At 26.7% G+C, this 21,142-nt stretch overlaps 3 protein-coding genes across 4 annotated transcripts in view; 1 reads left to right on the forward strand and 2 right to left on the reverse strand.

The window, feature by feature from the left end:
• Positions 1 to 2,553: 2,553 nt before the first annotated feature.
• Positions 2,554 to 8,196, reverse strand: LOC100162183 (diphthine--ammonia ligase). Its single transcript, XM_016800228.2, has 14 exons — positions 8,089 to 8,196; positions 7,754 to 7,971; positions 7,548 to 7,671; positions 7,256 to 7,440; positions 7,104 to 7,177; positions 6,846 to 7,029; positions 6,226 to 6,317; positions 5,449 to 5,539; positions 5,035 to 5,356; positions 4,482 to 4,798; positions 3,883 to 4,044; positions 3,655 to 3,820; positions 3,480 to 3,581; positions 2,554 to 3,418 (listed from the first exon to the last, which is right to left on the reverse strand). Exons 3-14 carry the CDS (start codon positions 7,660 to 7,662, stop codon positions 3,090 to 3,092), a joined length of 2,139 nt encoding a protein of 712 aa, XP_016655717.1. The 5' UTR covers positions 7,663 to 7,671; positions 7,754 to 7,971; positions 8,089 to 8,196; the 3' UTR covers positions 2,554 to 3,089.
• Positions 8,197 to 8,843: 647 nt separating this feature from the next.
• Positions 8,844 to 13,490, forward strand: LOC100164253 (la-related protein 7). The gene is made up of 8 exons (XM_001949153.5): positions 8,844 to 8,985; positions 9,301 to 9,488; positions 9,881 to 10,068; positions 10,380 to 10,541; positions 11,431 to 11,942; positions 12,006 to 12,276; positions 13,058 to 13,196; positions 13,252 to 13,490. Exons 2-8 carry the CDS (start codon positions 9,302 to 9,304, stop codon positions 13,413 to 13,415), a joined length of 1,623 nt encoding a protein of 540 aa, XP_001949188.2. The 5' UTR covers positions 8,844 to 8,985; position 9,301; the 3' UTR covers positions 13,416 to 13,490.
• Positions 13,491 to 14,869: 1,379 nt separating this feature from the next.
• Positions 14,870 to 21,142, reverse strand: part of LOC100166285 — a 15,154-nt gene continuing 8,881 nt past the window's right edge. For both annotated transcript variants that reach the window (XM_001949111.5, XM_029488201.1), the window contains exons 4-8: positions 19,865 to 19,944; positions 19,227 to 19,490; positions 15,828 to 16,050; positions 15,527 to 15,756; positions 14,870 to 15,379 (exon numbers count right to left, since the gene is read on the reverse strand). In XM_001949111.5, the coding sequence (XP_001949146.2) occupies positions 14,961 to 15,379; positions 15,527 to 15,756; positions 15,828 to 16,050; positions 19,227 to 19,490; positions 19,865 to 19,944 (1,216 nt within the window). In that variant the 3' untranslated portion in view covers positions 14,870 to 14,960. The remainder of the gene's footprint in view (positions 15,380 to 15,526; positions 15,757 to 15,827; positions 16,051 to 19,226; positions 19,491 to 19,864; positions 19,945 to 21,142) is intronic.

Raw genomic sequence — 21,142 nt, forward strand, 5'->3', positions numbered from 1 at the left:
CCCCCCCCCCCCCCGAAATGTTAAAAATTATTTTAATGGTATATGATAGTAGCTCAAAAAGTCTTAAATTGTATTTAAAATATTTAAAAATGTACAATATGTATTAACACTTTTCAGCTATCTATTTGTGCTAGTACCTACGTATTTAATGTGTAAAAGTGTAAAAGTTGATCAGCACCTCCCGAAAAAAAATCCTGGCTACGCCACTGTTAGATTATATATTATTATGATAGTATGGGATCTAAGGTTGAAGTCATATACGTGATACCATTACAATTTATATAATTTGTCATGCGTGATACACTGATACTTCTCATATCAGTGACGTAACCTGGATTTTTCTTTGGGAGAGAGGGAGAGGCTGATAATGTGTTAACACCATGGACTAATACACGGTCTTAGAAGATCTTCTAAGACCGTGGACTAATATATGCATAGACGTATAATATTCTATTATACGTCTATGAATATATGAGTTGGATCACGATTAAAGATATATAATCGTGGTTGGATTAACAATAAGGGTCTCCCATAGGCCATAAGCTCAGCACTGATTACGAGGTTATTCCCAGTCTGGAAAAATAAATAAAATCGTGTAATATATTATTATAATTGTAAATTTCAAGGGATATTGAATGAACGTACATAGGGAATCCACCTGGGCTGTTTCCAGTCAGGAAGCAAACGGGAAGTTCCCATGGATGTCATGTGTTTTTAGGGTTTATTTTAGGTTTCGCCGTTTCGGTTCCTATACTGTTTCACAAGTTTGTATTTGCAGTAACTTACATATACCATAGAAATAATTTTCAATTTTCTTTATATTTCAGGGGTGAAGGAAGGGCTACGCCACTGACCTATATAACTTGACAGTTGGAACCCTACAAATAATATTTTAATTTAATTTGTATTTAAAAAGTATTGAAATACTTATTTTTTTACCTAAGATATATTTATTTGTGTTCTTGTAGGCACTATTTGTTCCCTCTCTGACCTATGCAACATATCAAATTTGTATCCAGTGTTGGACATATTTGGCTTGCATAATCCATTCTACGGATTGAAATACTTAAACCAAATCACCAAATTTGAGTAGCTGATCCAATTGACAAAGCTGAATTAATAAGATTCAAAATAATGTTTATGAAATAATTTAATTTTAACCACGGTTTAAGAAAAAATGAACACAAATTTTTTCTTTATGTTTTCAACTTTTAGTACCTATTTAAATTTTAAACGTTATACAATTTTTAATGTTTTACATTATTTTGGGTAAGTATAGTGCCAAGAGTTCATCCCTATGTAGCAACAGCACAAGGCACAAGAAAGAAAAGTATTATTTGATTATTATTTCCCCTGTGAATTATTAAATTTTAAACATTATTTTAATTTTTCTTATTATGTTGAACGTTCAAGCAGATTAAAATTTATAAAATATTTTTATAAATTCTATTGTTATTTGTCCACACTGTGAAATGGACTGAAATTTATGGAACTCATTGGCTATTTTCAATCGTCCTAGATTTCTTAGCAAGTAACTGGAAGGTAAGTATCAGTTTTGAGTTTAGGTATTAAGAATTAACTACTCCAGCAAGGTATAAAGTAATAAATACAGTAATATTTATTACATTAACTAATTTTAAATATTAATACAAAAATGTATTTCAATACTTTTTGAATGGATTATTATAATATTATAATCCAGAATGATAATCATGTTTGTAAGCCAAATTTAAAATTAAATAAATAGATAATTTATAAAAATTAATGTCTTCCATCTTTCAGTATATCAATTTAAAAATATAATTTAGGCATTTAGCACATAACATAATTTTATTTACATAATGATATTATTATCATATTAAATTATTTTTTTATTATCCTCTTCCTCAATTACCTTTATAAAATCTCTAATCTAACTCTGTACAATTTATATGAAATATGCGTAATATGTCATTATATTCACTAAGTTTACCCAGTGATGATTTATAATACATACAAAGAATCTAGATAAATATCATAATTTGTATCGATAATTTTAATCTGGATTAAGCAGATGGTTACATTTTTTTCAATTACGAATCGATCCAGATAGATAATCTGGACACAGACTGATCTAGGTTTGATGTCCAGTGCTAAGCAGAACTAACCTTGTGAATTTAACTATTATCAAACTTAGTTAAGAACATTATCCGTGTTTGTACGTTGGATTTTTAACAATATTTAATTTATAATATTTAAAAAAAGTCAACGTATAAATACAATACAGATAGTGTTTTTTTCAAATTTGAATAGTTAATTCACTATAATATTGAAGCTAATAACACAAAGGTAGTTCTGCTAAATGAACATTTGGTATGTTACACATGGGTCAGAGAGAAAACAAATAGTGTTCTGACATCCTCTGAGTTTATTTTTAAAAATACGTTTATTTTTTTTAATAGCAGTATCTTAATCAGTCTTTAATTATTACTGATATTAATGTAGATATATATTTTTTAATAAGTGCAAGTATTGTATAAATAATTACAGTAATAATAATAAATAATGCTATACTTATGTAATAAAGAACTTTAATGGCAAATTTAGTTTTAAATGTATAATTTTTATAACAATTTTGCAAGATCAACAGAGAATTTTTTTAATGAGGGAGAATCAAAAATCTTGTGTATATCAATAAAATTAGGCTATTTTAGCACAACAATTTTTAATTAAAAACATTTAAGTACTACTAATTTATGAATAGCAAACCAAATAAGTAATTATAAATAAATAATGTTTTAAACAAATTGTATTTGAGCAAATAAATTATTTTGGGTAAAGCACACCTAAGAAAATTTTTTTAGTTGAACCGGACGGACTGTTTAACTGAGATATTTAAACAAATTATATAAATGAAATATTTTACCTAGAATATTATTGACTGTAAATTTTAAGAATTGAATCTAATACATTTTCAGCCATTATTAAACATAGGTTTATAAAATATTTATATGAAGCTGATTATTATTATCTATTAATGGAACAGCTGGCATTGTCTTTGTTCCTTACTCTAGTGTGCGATTATGTCAATTATTGTATGGTAATGAATCTCAGGTATTATGCCTCAACGCACAGATTGATACAAATGTATTGGGATGATGCAAATGTAATACAGGTATGACAGTAGCAACTATTCGATATTCAGCTCTTAAATTATTCAATGTAGCATTAATAAGTTGTCGACATATAGGTTTTTGATCTTGCGATACTTTGTAAAATATTCGTAAGGAGCAAATAGCATCAGTTGGTGTCGAAGTTGGTTCTCCACGCAGCAGTCGTTTTAAAGAATAACGGAAAGCCTCCTCTAGACCAATGGCGGATATAGATTCAGTAGATGTCTCTAATGAATCAGTTATAGCTGATAATGAAGTGCATGATCCTGAAATAAAGTAATGATTTGTTATATTTTGTTGTATTCTTCTTTCCAGTTTAATGAGTACCAGATGAAATATATGTAACAATTGCAGCCACATTGTTTTCATAATTCCAACGTCGACGTATTGACACCCTATAATTATCAACACAACAACCTGTTTCTTCATCTAAAAAAATATAAAAATGAAACACATAAGTTTTTACAAAAATATAATCTTTTTTAATATATTATATAATTACATTCAAATCTAGCATTATGTCGATGTGCCCATAAATGCCATTCTACAATAGCATTTTTTGGTAGCCGTGATACTACTATATAATCAACAATAGCATTATTTGTCCTTTTCTCCCATTCAGTTCTAGCAGCATGAATATATTTGGTGTGAGTTACATAACATATGCCCTAAAAATAAATATTTAAGTTGAACACACCAAAACTAAAAATATATATGAATGTAAATTTACTTGAACAACATCTCTAAGTTGTGTATTAGGATCCACTGCTTTAATAATTCTGCTAACATGTCGTAACGATAGTCGACATTGTTGCCTGATTCCACCCTCAACAATACTCAATGTACCTGGCACTAGAGCAATCTGTCCAGCAACATAAATAATATCACCTACCTAAAATTAAAAATATGATCAGTACTCTAATAGCTACAAAATAGCAATATAATATAATAATTAATAACACACAATCATATAAAGAAAATTTGAGAAATATTCAGCATCCAGTAAACATAATACCATAATGCAGATATTACGATGCAATTCAAAGAAAATCAGATACATCAGCAGTATAACACATAATATTATGTCTTATCATAAGAGCAATAAGATGAAGAAGCAATTAAAATCATTTCGTTTATAATAAGAGACAATATTTCAAATTATTATTAAAACAACAAGTGTTAATTATAGCTTAATGTACATGATAAACTTGTATACATCTTAGAAAATAAAGACTAGTTAATTTATGGATAATAGAAATAATAAATAAATTATATAATAAACAAATGCATGTTATAATAATATAAGTTCATAATAAATTATTAACTTACTCGAATAGCTTGACTATATGGTCCAATATTAGCAGGTGCCCAATGAGATATACTTTGTACGTGCATTGTATGTTTGGACATTGATGGAAGGTTTGAATTAGAAGACGACTTGGATGGTGGTTTATAAGCAACAACATCCATAAGAATAGGTGTGGACTCTGAAAGAGGTATTTCAACACAAACTCTTACAGGAGGACTAATTCTACACATGATTGAAGCATATTGTGCATTCATATTAAGAAACTCAGTCATGTCACGAACATATAAAGTAACAGCAACAACATCAGTTAACTCTAAATTTCTTTCCTGCAATAAATCTATGAATATAAAAAAAAAAAATATACATATTCAAAATATTATTTAGTCAATAAAAATATTTTGTGTATTTCAGTACCTAACTTTAACTTATTGAAACAGATAAATAAAAATAATTATGTGTTTTAATTGAAATCAATTTTTCGCTTGACATCATGATTTAATTTGTATTTACGTTATCAAGTGATATTAGTAATATAAAATACTAGATACATTATTAAATTATAAATACAATTACCTCTTAATCTCTCAAGAGCAACTATAACTGGAGATTTATCACCAACCCAATAACCAGTTAATGAATTAATCCAAGTCCATCTATTTGGATAACCAATACAAGACACAGAATCTGTCTCTACAAGTTCCCCAAAGCATAATTGACCATCAGTCTGGTCGATAATGATACTATTATTTTCTGAAGCATCATCATCAAAATTGTCACTATCAGTAACAGTACCAAGGTCAATTTCTAAATCATCCAAGTCCAACAAATGTGCTAAAGGGCTGCGTACTCGATAACAAGCCATACGATCACGGAAACTTTGATTCTCATCAACATTCTTAAAGAATAAAAAAGTTGTTTAGTTAATTATTTTAAATTTTATTGATGTTCTAATCAAAATGCCAATTCATAATTTAAAATTTTACCAACCGGTTTTTTTAATAAACAAAATTTTTTAAAATTTATATATCCCACAGGAGCAATAGTGTCGTTGGTATGCATCACAGTTTCAAACTCTTCACTGAAAAATATCAAAGTAATATTTCTAATGAAACATTTGTACTGTTTATTACATAATACGTTTAAAATATTTATGATTAAAAAAATATATAATATATTATCTCATTAGATTTAATAAAATAACATATTTTAGGTTATTTATTTTGTGTGGAACATATTTGTGTAATAATATTTAAGTATATTAAAAATTTTAAAATAATAAGCAACTATAATATATAATATAATATAATATATATATATATATATGATATATCTTTTAATTATAATTACTTAAATGTAATAAAGTGTATTATTAATATTGATAATGTTAGAATAATGAACTAATATATAAACGTATTGTATTATGTGTAAATAATAATATATTAAATATTTATATAGATATTATGAGATATTTCTATCAAAAATAAATAAATAAATATTATTAAAATAATAATAATAAAAAGTAACAAACAATTTATTTAACTGTTTTCAACTAGGTAATATAAAATCCACCTATTTTTTTCTAATTATAGATGATGAAGTAAAAATAATTCTTAAGTAAGAACTAATATCAAACAATTCTATGTTGTTTTCTAAAACTAGAATGATGTCCACTATTACAACATTGATCACTGGAATATACATGGTAAAAAATGTTGTATTTTAATATGTTTGTGATCAAGTGTGTGGATTTATTTGTATACTTACATGATCACCGATTTGGTGAACAAAGGGCAGTCTAGAGTGAACGTTTCGTATTCTCCACCTTCGCCACATATATTTAAGCCATATTTTTCATTCTGGAAACCAACACAAAAGTCAAGGAGAAAACGGGAAGAACCCCACCGCATCTCCACTGTGTCAGATACGTATTACACTCAATAAAAATTAATTTCACAGACACCTATACTTATAACCCACCTTAATATGGCAACAGAAAAAAAATTACCACTAAACATAAAGTATTTTATAATTTATTTAACTTCATTTTCCCAAAAATTAAAAAATTAAAAAAGGTAATCCTTAATAAATTATTAATAATCAAACTACTAAACTCCTATTGCTATACCTAATCTAGAAATAAATGATAGTATAAATTGCATAACGTGTTCAAACTTATTGTAAAGAAATTAAAAAATTGCCACTAATCAGGCATACTGAGACTAACATTCCCTAAAAAATATTGACTTATGAAATGCATTTCTAGAATCTCCATTATTGGAGTAGCATGTTAGTCATGCAATAGTGAATATATATATATGTATACACACACATATATATTATATCTAATTACAAGTATATAGAAATTAATAAATATTCCTCATTACCATTTTAACTAAATGTGGCATTAGCTTATCAATTCGCAATCCCAAATGTTTTGTAGGGTCTAATCCAAGTGCTGCTACTTTAATAACAATTGCTTCAATATTGCAATCAATCATTTCTTGTAGCAATTCTTTTTGATCACGACGCCACAAATATGACAGTGAGCAAATACCTAATCTTGAACACCTAGAAATTATAAAATATTCGTTACAATTTATTAGGATTCCTTTATATTATATTATGTTAATCAGTGAACCTACACATCTTCAACACGCAAACGCTGATAATCAGAAAGTATTGCACCCACAGCTACACCATCAAATTCAATTTGTGTCTAAATTTAAAAACTTTTTACTAAGAAAAAATACAATATATTTTCATATTACTTAATACTTGTACAATAGACAAATACTTTAATATTAGCAAGGAGATCAAATAAATCTTCAACTTCATCTTCGGGAGTATGAGTGTAAATTTTTTCTTGTTGCAATGCAACCCCGTTTGTTCGTTGCCTGAACAATGGGAGTCCCATTGCTTCTGCATATAATTCTACTGCTTGGTGACCAACACTTTGATACATGTAGCTATCCAACTCATCTATTATTGTTGCACAACATTTAATTTAAAAATTATATTCTTAATACATAAATACGTATTTTTCACAGATATTTTACATGATTTAAGATTTAAATAATATAACTTACCTTTACTTTGTGGTTTTAGGTTGGCCAATGCAACAATGTCATGGCCCGCCGCTATACACTGCATCATGTTATAACAGCTATCCTTACCACCGCTGATTAATGCTACTACTCTCATATTTGAACCCTACAACAGAAAGGATTTGTTTATATACACGAGGCAAAAACGTACTTATGCAATCACCCAACTAACTACATGTTACAATCACCTTTGATATTTGTTTATAATATATTATCTTTAATAGGTCACTGCAAATGGTGTAGGTTTACAGCATCCAAAAAAAAACGGTGTGTGTCATTTCGGTTGGTCTTTCATGGATAAGTTTTGACAAATTAACGGACACTTAACGAGCACCATAAATGTTATGTTAAACTTCCAAAATTAGACGAATTTGGCAAACAAAATTTCGTCAAGAACATTTTCATTCTAAAAAAAATTTTTGGCTGGGCTGTTATCAATTTCTGTAAAGTAAACCCTGATTTTTATCAAGTCTAGTAATGGCAGCGATGGGAAAAGGAATTTTGTATCCCGCGGTTTGGTTACCTTTTAACTTGTCCGTTTGGTCGGCGCCCGGTCACCGAAGATAAAAGAGTTTTGACTACTAATTATTGTCAATTGACTTTAGAGTCATTAGCCGTGACAAAATAGACATGAATACTAAGAGTTAGACAGTCTAGTACTCTATTATTTTTTATGAATTATTATGACAGATCACGGTTTCGCTTCTTTATCTTTGCTGTATAGAGTCTATACTATCTAGTATTTTAATTTTTAGTGGTCTAGGCACAGAATATGTGAAATATTAATATATAATATAATAATATTTCATGTATTCTAACCTTCCAAGTGTTCACTTTGTATAATACTTTAATGTATACTCACTACTCAGTATAATATACACTGTGTAGTGATTCGTGAGTAGTATAAGCTATTGGACAGTAAACAGTTGGACTAGACCTTTGACGTTGGTACTCCATAGATATATACAACAACTAGATAGCCGTCTCCTTCTTGTCATCGAAGTCAGCCGCCATTTACAAAGCAAGCAATATTTTCCATAGTTTATATTATTATTTATGATAAAATTGTGAATACCAAATTGTCCACAAAAATATGTATTAGTATTATGCCAAAAATCAAAATTCCATAATACATAATATCCATTATCTCGCTAAACCTGCCATGATAGTGTTGATTGTTGATAGTTGGAATGTTTGATACCCGGCTGCCGGTTTAAAGTTTTAAACGTCAATTGTCATTAGTCAATAATGGTTGATCGTCATTCACCAACTGCTGATCGCTGAAACGCCAAGTAGTGACTGCAAGACGTGTGAAAGTGTTTTAACCGAAATCGACGATATCGTTATTCGTTAACGGTTTCTCATCAATCGCTTTGTAGTCCGTGCTATTGTTACTTGATCTCGAAGTTCGATCGAGTAGGTAGGTACCCAATTTACATTTAAAGCAAAACATCATGTTTAATCATTATAGTATAATAATTTTGAATTCTACTTATTGCTTTTTACTTATTACTATGTTTATTATACATTTCACATTATTTAGATCTAACAATTTATTTGACAGTATTTTCGAAGTAGATTATCATTTTTAATACATTGTAATAGTGTTCTGTTAATGGACAACATTTTTTGTTTTAAAATTAATTGAGGAAAAAATTATGAAATTAATACTTCCAAATACTTGATTGTATATAAGATGTATACATAATGTTTTTTGTTTCTCTATTTTTTTTAGAATGGAACCATCTAGTGATATAAGTATTGAAAGCGTTGAAGAAAATATTCTTAAATCTTCATTAAATCGAGTTAGAAAACGAAAAAAGCAACTTTACACTGATTTGAAAAAGCAAATTGAATTTTATCTAAGTGATGCTAATTTAAGAAAAGATAGGTATTTTGGAAACCTTATGCAAACCAGTCAATGTAAGTTGTATTGTTATGAAATAGTTTTGAGTGTATTAATGCAAAAGAAGCATATCATGATTTTTAAAGCTATCGAATAAACTAGTAATTTTGACAGTAATGAATATCAATACTATACTAAAAAATACTCAAATTAAAATTGTTTAATACTGTTTATCTTATTAATTTGATATGCATGAAGAGCATACTAATTATCTTATTATTACTGGAACATTAAATGTTTTTTTCCTCTGTTCAATTTTGGTTTAGCTTTATTTACCATTAATTACTTAAATATTTGTACCTATACATTTTTATATATTAAATTTTTAGAGTTCAAATATTTTTATAGTTTAGCTTTAACACCACTGTCAAATATATAATTACTAAAATAGATAATTACATTTTTTTAGGTATTAGTATTGACACATTTTTGAACTGCAATAAAATTAAGAGTTTAACCAAAAATCCAGAAGATATAATTAAAGCTATAGAAAACTCTAGTGTTCTATCTGTTAGTGACTGTAAATCCAACATTTATAGAATTAAGCCAATTGAAGAAAAAACACCAGAGGATGTTGAACGTTGTACAGTATATGTGGTTAGTTGTATTCATAAAATATATATTTTTGTAATTGTATATTTTCTAAAGAACTTTATACATTCTCTTAAATAACAAAAAATACTTTCACATTTATAAAGTTAATGACTATTTTGATGGTTATAACATTAGATCATAATCATCCAAGTATTGATTTTTATATTGCAAAATAATTTTAATTTAACGGTTGATTGATATATAAAATTGTATTATGTAGATTGATAATTTTCTTTTACTAAATTCTTATTTCATATTTCTCTTTGTTTATTATCTAGATTAATAAATGTAAACAGAATATTAATATGTTGTAGGAACAATTGCCTCCTAAAGCGGATCATGATTGGATTAAATCAATGTTTGAAAAATATGGAAATGTTGCTTATATTTCATTGCCTAAATTTAAAAGTGGAACAATAAAAAGATTTGCATTTATTGAATTTGACGACGAAGAATCTGCAATTAAAGTTCTCAAAGTAAAATTTAACTTAAAATATAATATTTATGTATGCGCATAGTCATAGGTTAACACATTCAACGTCTCCACGCGTCTATATTTTGTAAATTAGTCAATACTGTAATAAATGCCCGTAAATAGCCGCTCTAACAAAGTAAATACAAGACAGGTTACTGTTTGTTAACAACATATTGACACAGGTCATATAAGGTGTCAAACGACTTAAAATATTTAAAGATTATTTAAAGGTGTTTAAATAAATGTTCTACTTGATGGAGTTCCAAGTGTATTAAGCAGTTCAAACTTGCCCACGGGAGATATCTTTCTCTGGCTAGGGTAGTTGTTTAGGAAATTCTAGGAAATAGGTAGGTTGAGGAGCTGTAGATTCGTGGAAAAATATTAAAAATAAAGGTAGTAACTAAAATATAATTAATAAAAAGGAGAACATTATTCAGGTCGGATCAAAGGCTGAATTTTCATTTTACTTTAAATAGAGGTAGAAAAATACGTTTGAAAAAGAACAAATATTGTACAGTATTCAAATGCATATTTTAGCTTCTATAATTATAATTTTGAAAATCGAGCAGTAATCCGACCTGTAAAATGTCCTCTTCTTTTAAATAAAAAAAAAATTAACAAAATCCAAATATTATACAAGGCGTGAGAGTTTTTCCTGTAAGACATGTTTTTGTACTAAAAAACGCACCGGCTCCGATGTCCTTAACGATAATTCGGAATATTGTTGAAGAAGCCTAAATGGTTCTGAAATGTTTAAAATTTAAATCGCAATGGTAAATAATATTGTTATGTGCCTATTTTATTAAAAATTCCTTCATTGTAATTGCCTTGACTATGTGTATTTATGAATTTAGAAATAATTATTATAAAATAAAAATATATATTATTAGGAATATAAAAAATTACATGAAGAATCAAAAATCCTTCCAGAAGAACTGCAAAGTATAATTACTTTTAAAGAAGATGAAGATAAAAAGGATACCAAAGAAAGTACTGACAATGTTAATTTGTCGAAAAAAAGAAAACATTCTGTTAGCATAGAAGATGTAAAAGAAAAAAAAATAAAGACAGAGACACCGCAAGTAAGCTGTTCTGGAATTAAAAATAATAAAAAGAAGAAGAAGAAAGACAAAACTAAAAAAAGTGACTTGGACGGAGAACAAAAAAATTCTTCTTTTGAAATTAGTGACAGTGAAAATAACCAAAAAACTTTAATTGAAAATCTTGATACCAGTATTTCAAAACCAGAAGAAATAATCACTAGTGATGATGATAAAAGAGAAATAAATATTGAGCCAAACAGTACTGATTCAAATATAAAAAAGAAAAGAAAACGTAATAAAGGGAAAAAAGTTAAATTAGATACTAATTTAACGTCACCTGTGTTAAGAATAATGTCAAAGTAATATAATATTTTATATTTTCAAACATATTTTATATTTATATTTATTGTTATGCGTTTTAGAACAGAGTGGAGAAAACTAAGAAATCAATTTTTAAATATGCAGCGACAAAAAATGTCTTTATTAAAAGCTCAGTTGCGCCGTCCTAAATATAATGAAAATTCCAATACACATTTTCATGAAAATTTGGGGAAAAGCAATGAGACCAATACAATTGTTGAAAGTGTAGATGTACAATTACCAAAAAATAATGATATTCGTGTAAAGTATGAACCTGGTGTAATATTGAAAATTTCATTTACAAATCCAATTGAATCTGATAAAATATTCAAAGTATGATGTTTTTATTTATTTATTTTTATATTATATTATGTACCTATCATATAAGAAATTTTACATCTTCCTAATTCTATGTTGAGTCTTAAGTTTATTTTTAATTATTTGTAATAAAATAATTATACTACTATAGTTTATCTACATATTAGCAACTTTGAAAATAATTCATTAAATTGAAACTTAAACTTCTACAATTACTGAATTTCTAATATTTTATTTGATGTTTATTTTGTTTTAAAAATAGTGTTAATGGACAACAAGAAGAAGGTTATAACCTTTGATAGCATTTATTTTATTCCATATGACCTTTGGGGAAATGTGGTTTATAATGGATATTAACTTTTGCTACGAGTTAATCTTCTATTAGTTAAACGATCTATGGGCCATAGACTATGGCTCTATTATATTTTTTGAAAATATTTTTACTGCGGTGGTTTTATTTTATAATTTTTAATAACTTCTCTTTGTTCTTTATTCCACCATGCATAGTTTATATAGAATTTTGTGGTGTCTTTAGTCTGATTAATGTATAACTACTTCATAGCATCCTTAAACTACTAAATCTGTGTTTGCCTGATTGCTATTAAAATTTAAATCAAGCTATAAAATATTAAAACTCGAAATTTCTGTTAATAAATCAATATTCATAATTTATAGTATGTAGATTTACAGTGATTTCCTTTGAATCCTATTGATTTTATGGTATTAAAAGTTCCTAATGCTATTAATAATGAATATTAAAAAACTTAATCATTTGTTTTATTAATTTTTCTTCAAGACTGAAGCAAAAATTGATCCTAGGGTGAAGTTTGTTGATGTTGTACACAATTCTGAAGCTTATGTACGTTGCGATTGTCAAGAAACTGCCATAAAAATAGCAGAGGAAAACCGATGGCCGCAAACCAGATTATTAACAGGTTAATATTAATTTAATAATTTAATCTTAAAAAACTAATATGATTGTTGTGATAGGCGAAGAAGAAAAGCTTTACTGGGATAAAATTTCAAGAGATAGAGAAATTAAATGTACTAAGCAAAAAGAAACTAAAAAACCACGAGGTCGTGAAAAGCTAATTAAAAAAGCAGAAAAAAGATTGGCTCAACATGTTACATTTAATCAAGAAGATAATGAATAAATATACATTTTAGTTATTACTTATTATTTTATAAAATTACTTTTTATAACAAGAGCAATAAATGTATTTACAATATTCCTTTTGTCTGATGACAATTTTTAATAAATAATAATGCTTCAAATCTTCTTTCTGGAGAAAATTCTAGCTAGGTTCTTCATTGACTAAAAAAATTGTGAGATCTTTTTGTGTATGGACACTTTGGAGCAACATGATATATTTATAGTATTAAAATTAAAAAGCTTTATTTAACACTCTTATAGATGGAAAATTGTACTATCTCGCTTAAAACTAATATGTTTTTTTTTTCTAAACAATTTTAATTTATTTTTGTGCCTCAATCAGGAATTAATTGTAAACTTGAAATTTTCATAAAATATTTATTTTAGCATTTTGAAAACTGTACAATTATAAAAAATAATTAGCAGGTTTTCATTTTGCTAGGTTTAAAAAAAATAATATTTTAAATGCTCTTTTTGTTTTACACCGTTGAATAAAAACCGTTTGAATATTTCGATTTTCCACAAATGAATATAAGTTAGATTTGTATTAAGTATTAACTAATAAGAAATAAAATTTAAACATAATCACACAAGATAAAATTAATATATTATGTTAAAATATAATAATTAATACATATAGTATTATGTAATTATTCTGAAATACAATAAGAATAAATATAATAAAAAAGGTCTTTTCAAGAAGTCTAAAATATTAAGACTCTTTATCATTAGTAACTACAAATTGCGTTATTCTTCTTATCTAATTTAGCTTGTTGTTGCCCCCCGCCCCCCATCTATAATTTTTTTTTTACAAAATCTTAGATGTAAACTTTTCGATGAGTATAAGATACCTTTAATTTTGTTCAATTTATATTATTTTTCAGAAAATAATCCCCAAAAAGTTAAACGCAATTTGTTAGATTACTTTTATTGACCTACAATAATAAAATATAATACGTTTTTAATAATATAATCATTATTACTTATAAATAATGTCATTAGAACTAAATGCCTTAAAATTAAAATGATAAGTAATAAACATGAAAATTCAATACAAATGAAAATAATTATTAAATAATTCACTTTTATGAAAAAAAAAACAAAATATGAATTTCTATAAAATAAAATAGAATGGATCAGAATAATTGTATAATAGAAGTAAATATTTAATTTTTTTTTTTTGTTTAAATGTATATAACTAATGATACAAAACATATAGCTTAAGAATATTTATGACTGAAGTTATAAATAATACAAAATAAAAATAAATAACTTCAGTCTACCGATAAAATAGAATTTTTTATAAATTAGGGGCTCGTCATACAGAAAATTAAAATTGTTTATAAACAATGTAAAAGGTATAATAAATCACTTCTTATAATAGTTAAGTTTAAATTACTGAAATTATATAATATGTAGTCAAACACCCCAAATACAAAGAAAAAAATAAACTAATAATTGACAATTTGATTTATTTAACTTCTTTATTGTTGTCATTTTTATTAAATATATATTTACTTAATCAACTAAAATAGTTCTACAAAATTTATGCATAATAAGGTTGAACTCCATTTTTCATGACTTCCATAGTTTTATTGCATAAATAAGAGAAGGTTTGTAACTTTCTAGGAATAATAACTTTCGTTATATTGTGAAAAAGATCAAAAGGATCTTGTACTGCAAGACCATCACCATGAAAGTTATCTCTTAATCGTATACACCAGTCAATAGGATTACCACTTTTTTTTTTGCTAAAACCTAATACATCTGGTGTTGCCCTTGGAACATCATAAAATTTGTTTTTAGATATAGCACTTCCAATAGCTGGACAAAGAACAAATTGTTGAAGTAAGGTAGAGTCTGAATAAAATTTAAAAAATCCAAATAATAAATCCCAACAAGGAATCTCAGGTACTTTCCATATTTGTTTAGCTTTTTCTAGAGTGCAGAAAGTACAGTCCCAATCTAACAGAAAAAAAAATATGTCAATTTATAACTTTGTAATATAATATGTAAAATATAACCAGTTGTAAGTATAATCAATAATATTTAGTTACAATTTAAATACAGGTTTACATAATTTAATAATACTGATTAAAAAAAATAATGTACCTTCTATAAACATAACATCTGATCTAGATGTATCTTTTGAATAATTTGCATGTTCTCTGAGTAATATTAATGGAGGTACAACATCAATAGTCATCAAGTAAAAGAGAACCAACCATGCTAAAGCATAACTGGTAAACATACTTTGATTTTTCAAATCATTTTGTAATGCCCAACGTTTAACAACTGCACAAACAATCCAATGAACACGTTCATCCAATGCTAAGTATAATCTGAATTGTCAAATAAAATTTGAAAATATTAGTTGATTAATGAATTTAATAATAAATTATATATAATTTACCTGACTAATTTTGTGTTATGTGTACTAAGGCCACTTTTAAAAGATAAATCACAATATAGGCCAGAAGGGACGTGTAAAAATTTGACTATAGGCACACGTGCTCCAGTTATTTGTTGTATATGTTTATAATCATTATTTTGAGACCGAAATACTTTTCCAAAATAACGTACAAGATCCTCTTGGGCATATAGATCATTACTTAATTCTCCGCCAAAAGTGCCAGCTATAGAATTTAATTTAAAATCAAAAATTAGACTTTATTTAAAAATCTCAAACAATTTAGATTCGGTATAATTATTAATTAATAACTTTATGTTATTATCATAATTATTAATGGGCATTAGTCCCATAGTAAAGTGTATTATATAACAAAACTAGCTGATTGTATAGAAAATGGAAATATAAACAACCAGTGAAAATTTAATGTATCTACAGTCATTTGTTTTAAAGTTACACCAAAAACCAAAGTTGACTTAGCGTAAAAATTCCCATTTTTTCTCAATTTTTAAGATGTTTTTCCTGGCGTTTTTGAAAACTATTGGAAATTTTCCCTTCAAATAAGATACTGAAGTTGAAAATCGAAGCATTACTTTGATAACTTGTTGTGTACAAAGACACACAAAAAAAAAAGAACACACCATTGTAAAATCAATACATTCATCGTTTCACTAAGAATCTAAAATGTGAAATGAAAATCTCCCTAAAGGCTAAACTCAGGAACTACTTATCAGATCTTCTTGATTTTTTTTTAAACGTAAGAATATATCACGGAGAAGGTTCTTATTAATGAACATTTTAGGAAAATCCACCGGAAAAGTAGGAAATCTGGATGTCGAAAATACAACAGTGGTGCCATCTGTCCAAAAAAAAAAATAAACTAAATAATTAAAAAGGTGGGTAAGTGGATGTCGCTCTGCTGTACAGTAGGTTAGATGTAGGTCACTGTATAATGGAAAGTATTAAATTTGAATTCAATGATATAATATCACTGTATAAGAAAAACGATTCTGAGCGGAGACAGTTTGTCAGTCTAGGTATTAGACATATTATATACTTAACTATGGTATTAAAAAAAAATTGACCTATAATAAGTACCTGTAATAAATTCCAAATTAATCATATCACAATATCCATTAGGTACTTATAACGCGTTATACATCAACAACAAAACGTGATAGTGTGATACTATCAAAGATATATAATATTATACTTTGTTTCAAGTACCCACGAATAATAGGTATTATACAATCATAACAAAAAAAATTATAATAGTTATTCTCGGGTATTTAATATGTAATTTTGTCTAAATTTGAAATTAAAATGACTATAAAATTAAACTGTGCTTATGAATTTTTTTTAAATTTCTGGTAACAGAAATAACTACTTACATAGAATCTTGTTTTAAATTTTCAAGCCTTAGATATAAAAGTTGAACATTTTATACATTTTTAACTACAAAATAATTATACAATTTTAATTTTCAAAAATTTTGTCAAAATTCGATCTTTAAATGCTTATAAAAAAAAATTGTGCAATGTATTTTTAATATTTTTCAACTGCTGTTGTGACAATCTATCAGGAGTCTTGTATTAATTTTTTACACTTTTTGTCCCAACAGATAAAAATTTATTGATATTTATAGAAAAAAAACTAAAAAAATTTAAAACTGACAATGTCCGTAAACAGCTCAAAAAGAAGTCAAATTATTTTTAAAATTTTATCGTATACAGAAAATACTGATATAAACATTCAGTTAAATTTTCAAGTATCTACAGTCATTCGTTTTTTAATTACAACAAAGTAAGAAAATCGTTACATGAGATATCGAGTGAATATCAATTTTTGTAAAAATATGAATTTCAAACGCTCATAAAACTTTAACATGACTTGCTAGTAGACATTTTTTTTTTTAAAAAGGTAGACAAAGTTATGAAGAATCTTGTATTACATTTTCAAATCTTAGATTTAAAAAGAAAATTTTTATGAATTTCTAACTCAAAATAATTTGCAAATTTTCGTCATTTTTACGTATTTTTTCAATATTTGAACTTAAGATCAGAGGTTCCCAAACTGTGGGTCGCGATTATATTTTTGGTGGGTCGCGCTATAATTTGATATAATACATATTTTTTGTTGATGTTCAAAGTTCAAATACAGTTTTTCGTTAATCGTTATCTGCGAGATTGGCGATTACGAGTTTACAGCACCGTATCAAACAGATTAACAGTTATACCTATTGAAAAGAAAGCGATTTATCTGAAACAAATTAGTATTAGTAAGTAACTAAATACCTAAAAAAAAAAAAGGTCATTCAATGTATTGTGGGTCGCCAAATTTTAAAAAATTCTCAAAATGGGTCGTACAACAAAAAATTTGGGAACCTCTACTTTAGATGCTTATAAAAAAAAATTGTGACTGGATTTTTAATTTTTTTCATCTGCCATTGAAACAATATAATAGGAATCTTCTATTAAATTTTCAAGCTTTTTTAACCAACAAATAAAATTTTATTGATATTTATAGAAAAAAAAAACTAAAAAAAAATGGAAAATGAAAATGTCCGTAAAGAACTCAAAATAAATCAAAATATTAGTGTATAGAAAATGCTAATATAAACTTTCAGTCAAAATTTTATGTACCTACGGTCATTTGTTTTAGAGTTGTACCAAATACCAAAATCAATTTTCTCAAAAACAGATTTTGCGTAAAAATTCCCGTTTTTCCTTAATTTTTCATTTGTTTTTCACAGAACTTTTGAAAACTACTGGGAAAATTTTACTTTTGACCCCCCCAAAGTACCAACTAGATTCACTTTCCCATCAGAAAAGGTACTGTTGAAGAAAATCTAAGCACTTTTACTGTCCTAAAAGGTGATGACAGACACAAAAAAAAAAAAAAAATTAAAAACTTAAAAAAAAAACACACATCACTGTAAAATCAATACATTCATCGTTCCACTCAGAATCTAAAATGTTGTTTATTGTTGCAGATTAAAATAATAATAGTGTATTATATATAGGTTGCTATTGGTTAATCAGGCATGTTTGTTGATTTGTATTATTATTTTTTGTCAATATATATATTTTCCTCAAATTTTCTTTCATAAGAACCTTCTCCGTGATATACTCTTTCGTTTAAAAAAAAAACCAAAAAGATCTGATAAGTAGTCCCAGAGTTTAGCCTGTAGGGAGATTTTCATTTCACAATTATATAGTTAGATACAAACGGTTTCAGACAGATTATTTAAAAAATTATAATAATACTAGTACAATAATAGGTTGAGTTGAACCCCTCCAAGTATCATTTGACAATATTTTCTTACTGCTAGTTATTAAATTATTATTATATTTTAATTATTCGTATACTAATTATATAAAAAATATAAAATATTAATATTACCAATATCAAAGTATAAATCAACGTCACTATCTTTAAGTGCAAGACCTGACATACGGGATCCAAAAGCGTATGTTTTACTTCCTTTGAAATGTTGGCCAGCACAGCTATGTATTGAGTTTACTAATAAAAATAATCTATCAATTATATCAGGATTAGAAATTTCTTGTTTAATTTCCATGATCTGTGTGTCAATAGATTTTAGCAGTACTTCCTTATTTCCAAACTCAAATACAGTTGTTTTATGTAACTCAGGTAATTTGTCATCTATAATTAATTATAAGTAGAATGAGATATATTTTTATACACATGATTACATAACAATATATTCATAAGCAATGATACATTTATAATATCAAAATACAATTAAGTAGACAGTTTCAATAACTGTAACTACTAGTATTAGCCCTTCAAAATATAATAAGTAATAAATAGTATTTAATATTAAAGGTTACAGGTCTATTGTAAAAAAAATCGAACAAATCGGTGAAGCAAGAGTGTCCCTTTGATGTTTTAATTGTTTCTTAAATATTTTTTGATAAAATTACAAATTTAAAAACAATATTTTAATATCTATAATTACATAATAATATACAATATTTTTCAAGAGTAGAACATTAATTTTTATAATGAAAACTTACCTTCAACTAAAACATTAATCGTAAATTCATATTTTCTTTCCAACATTTCTTTATCATTTAACATTTTGTTCATGGCTGCTCTGTAAAATATTACAAAACATACATTTTAGACTTAACACGTTCAACGCCGCACTTGATTTCAGAAATGGGGAAAAAACTAAAACTAAAACCACCCATACCTTTAAATTTAAAATAATGTATATAAACGTATACGTCACCGGCCTATTGGAATAAACTTTGTTGATGCATAAACGTGTCAGTGGCGTTGTAAGTGTTAAGTCTAAAAGGGGAAGTAATGCTAAAGGGGACGTAATGCTATAGGGGACGTAATGCTAACACAGTCCCCTCTCCGGGTTCTCGATACCATGGGAAAAAAAATACAAGTCTAAAATAGTATAAAAAATAAAGTTTTTTTTTTTAAATTACCTATATAAATATTATTCTAATTTTAGTGTTAAGAATATATTTTACAAACATTGGACTCAATTTGTTATCAAGATATTTTTCCTTTTTTATATTTTTAGTATTTTTAGGACCAAAAAAAATTGTGATATTATTGATGAATTTCTTATTATTAATCATCCGTGTATACACAAACATACGTCATAATAATATGACTATTGAGTATAACACTATACTTTACCAACAACGAAAAAAGATTTCATAACGAAATTATGGGTGCCGTATATCAATCAAAATAGACATTTGATCGTACACAATCAGTTAGTTGCGTGCGGACATTAATACATCTTAATATTGTCATTATCTCGACCGACTCAATCGGACAACGGAGAAAAAAAACCGATTACGTTATAATCGTTGAATTTCGCGTGAACGACAATATATGGTGAAATAGATTCTATTTTTATAGTAGAATCGTAAATTACTATGTTAAACATTTTCGTTAAATAATATTATAAAATTTTCGTTCATTGTGTTCTATTCTGCCCAGAGGTGGATAGGCACGTGGGGAAAAAGGGATCTTCCCTGTGGGGCCCCTGTCTATGATTATTTTTTTTGGGGGGGGGGGGGGGGGGCACTCAGGTATATTAATTATTATTACTGTTATTTTTAACAATATAATAATACCACAAGTCAAGAATTTGCTTACGGATCTTTAACATAGTATTTTAAATTTTTATCGTTAATCTAAGACCGAAATATCCTCGTATGTTTCCCCAACAAATTATGGAGTTTTCGCAATTTTCTTTTGGGCCAATATTAAGAACAGAATTTGTACAAAAATTTTTCGAAGTTATACAATATTTGGTGTGGGGG

The sequence above is a fragment of the Acyrthosiphon pisum genome, chromosome A1 (assembly GCF_005508785.2).
Source record: "Acyrthosiphon pisum isolate AL4f chromosome A1, pea_aphid_22Mar2018_4r6ur, whole genome shotgun sequence".
NCBI lineage: Eukaryota > Metazoa > Arthropoda > Insecta > Hemiptera > Aphididae > Acyrthosiphon > Acyrthosiphon pisum.

Excerpts from the sequence above, each read along its gene's own strand:
- LOC100164253 (XM_001949153.5), top strand. The coding sequence starts at position 9,302 with ATGGAACCATCTAGTGATATAAGTATTGAAAGCGTTGAAGAAAATATT. Across the intron at positions 9,489-9,880 it reads CCTTATGCAAACCAGTCAAT|GTATTAGTATTGACACATTT; the intron begins GTAAGTTGTATT and ends ACATTTTTTTAG. Across the intron at positions 12,277-13,057 it reads AATCTGATAAAATATTCAAA|ACTGAAGCAAAAATTGATCC; the intron begins GTATGATGTTTT and ends TTTTTCTTCAAG.
- LOC100162183 (XM_016800228.2), bottom strand. The coding sequence starts at position 7,662 with ATGAGAGTAGTAGCATTAATCAGCGGTGGTAAGGATAGCTGTTATAAC. Across the intron at positions 7,178-7,255 it reads ATCTCCTTGCTAATATTAAA|ACACAAATTGAATTTGATGG; the intron begins GTATTTGTCTAT and ends TTTTAAATTTAG. Across the intron at positions 6,318-6,845 it reads TGCCACATTTAGTTAAAATG|AATGAAAAATATGGCTTAAA; the intron begins GTAATGAGGAAT and ends GTTGGTTTCCAG.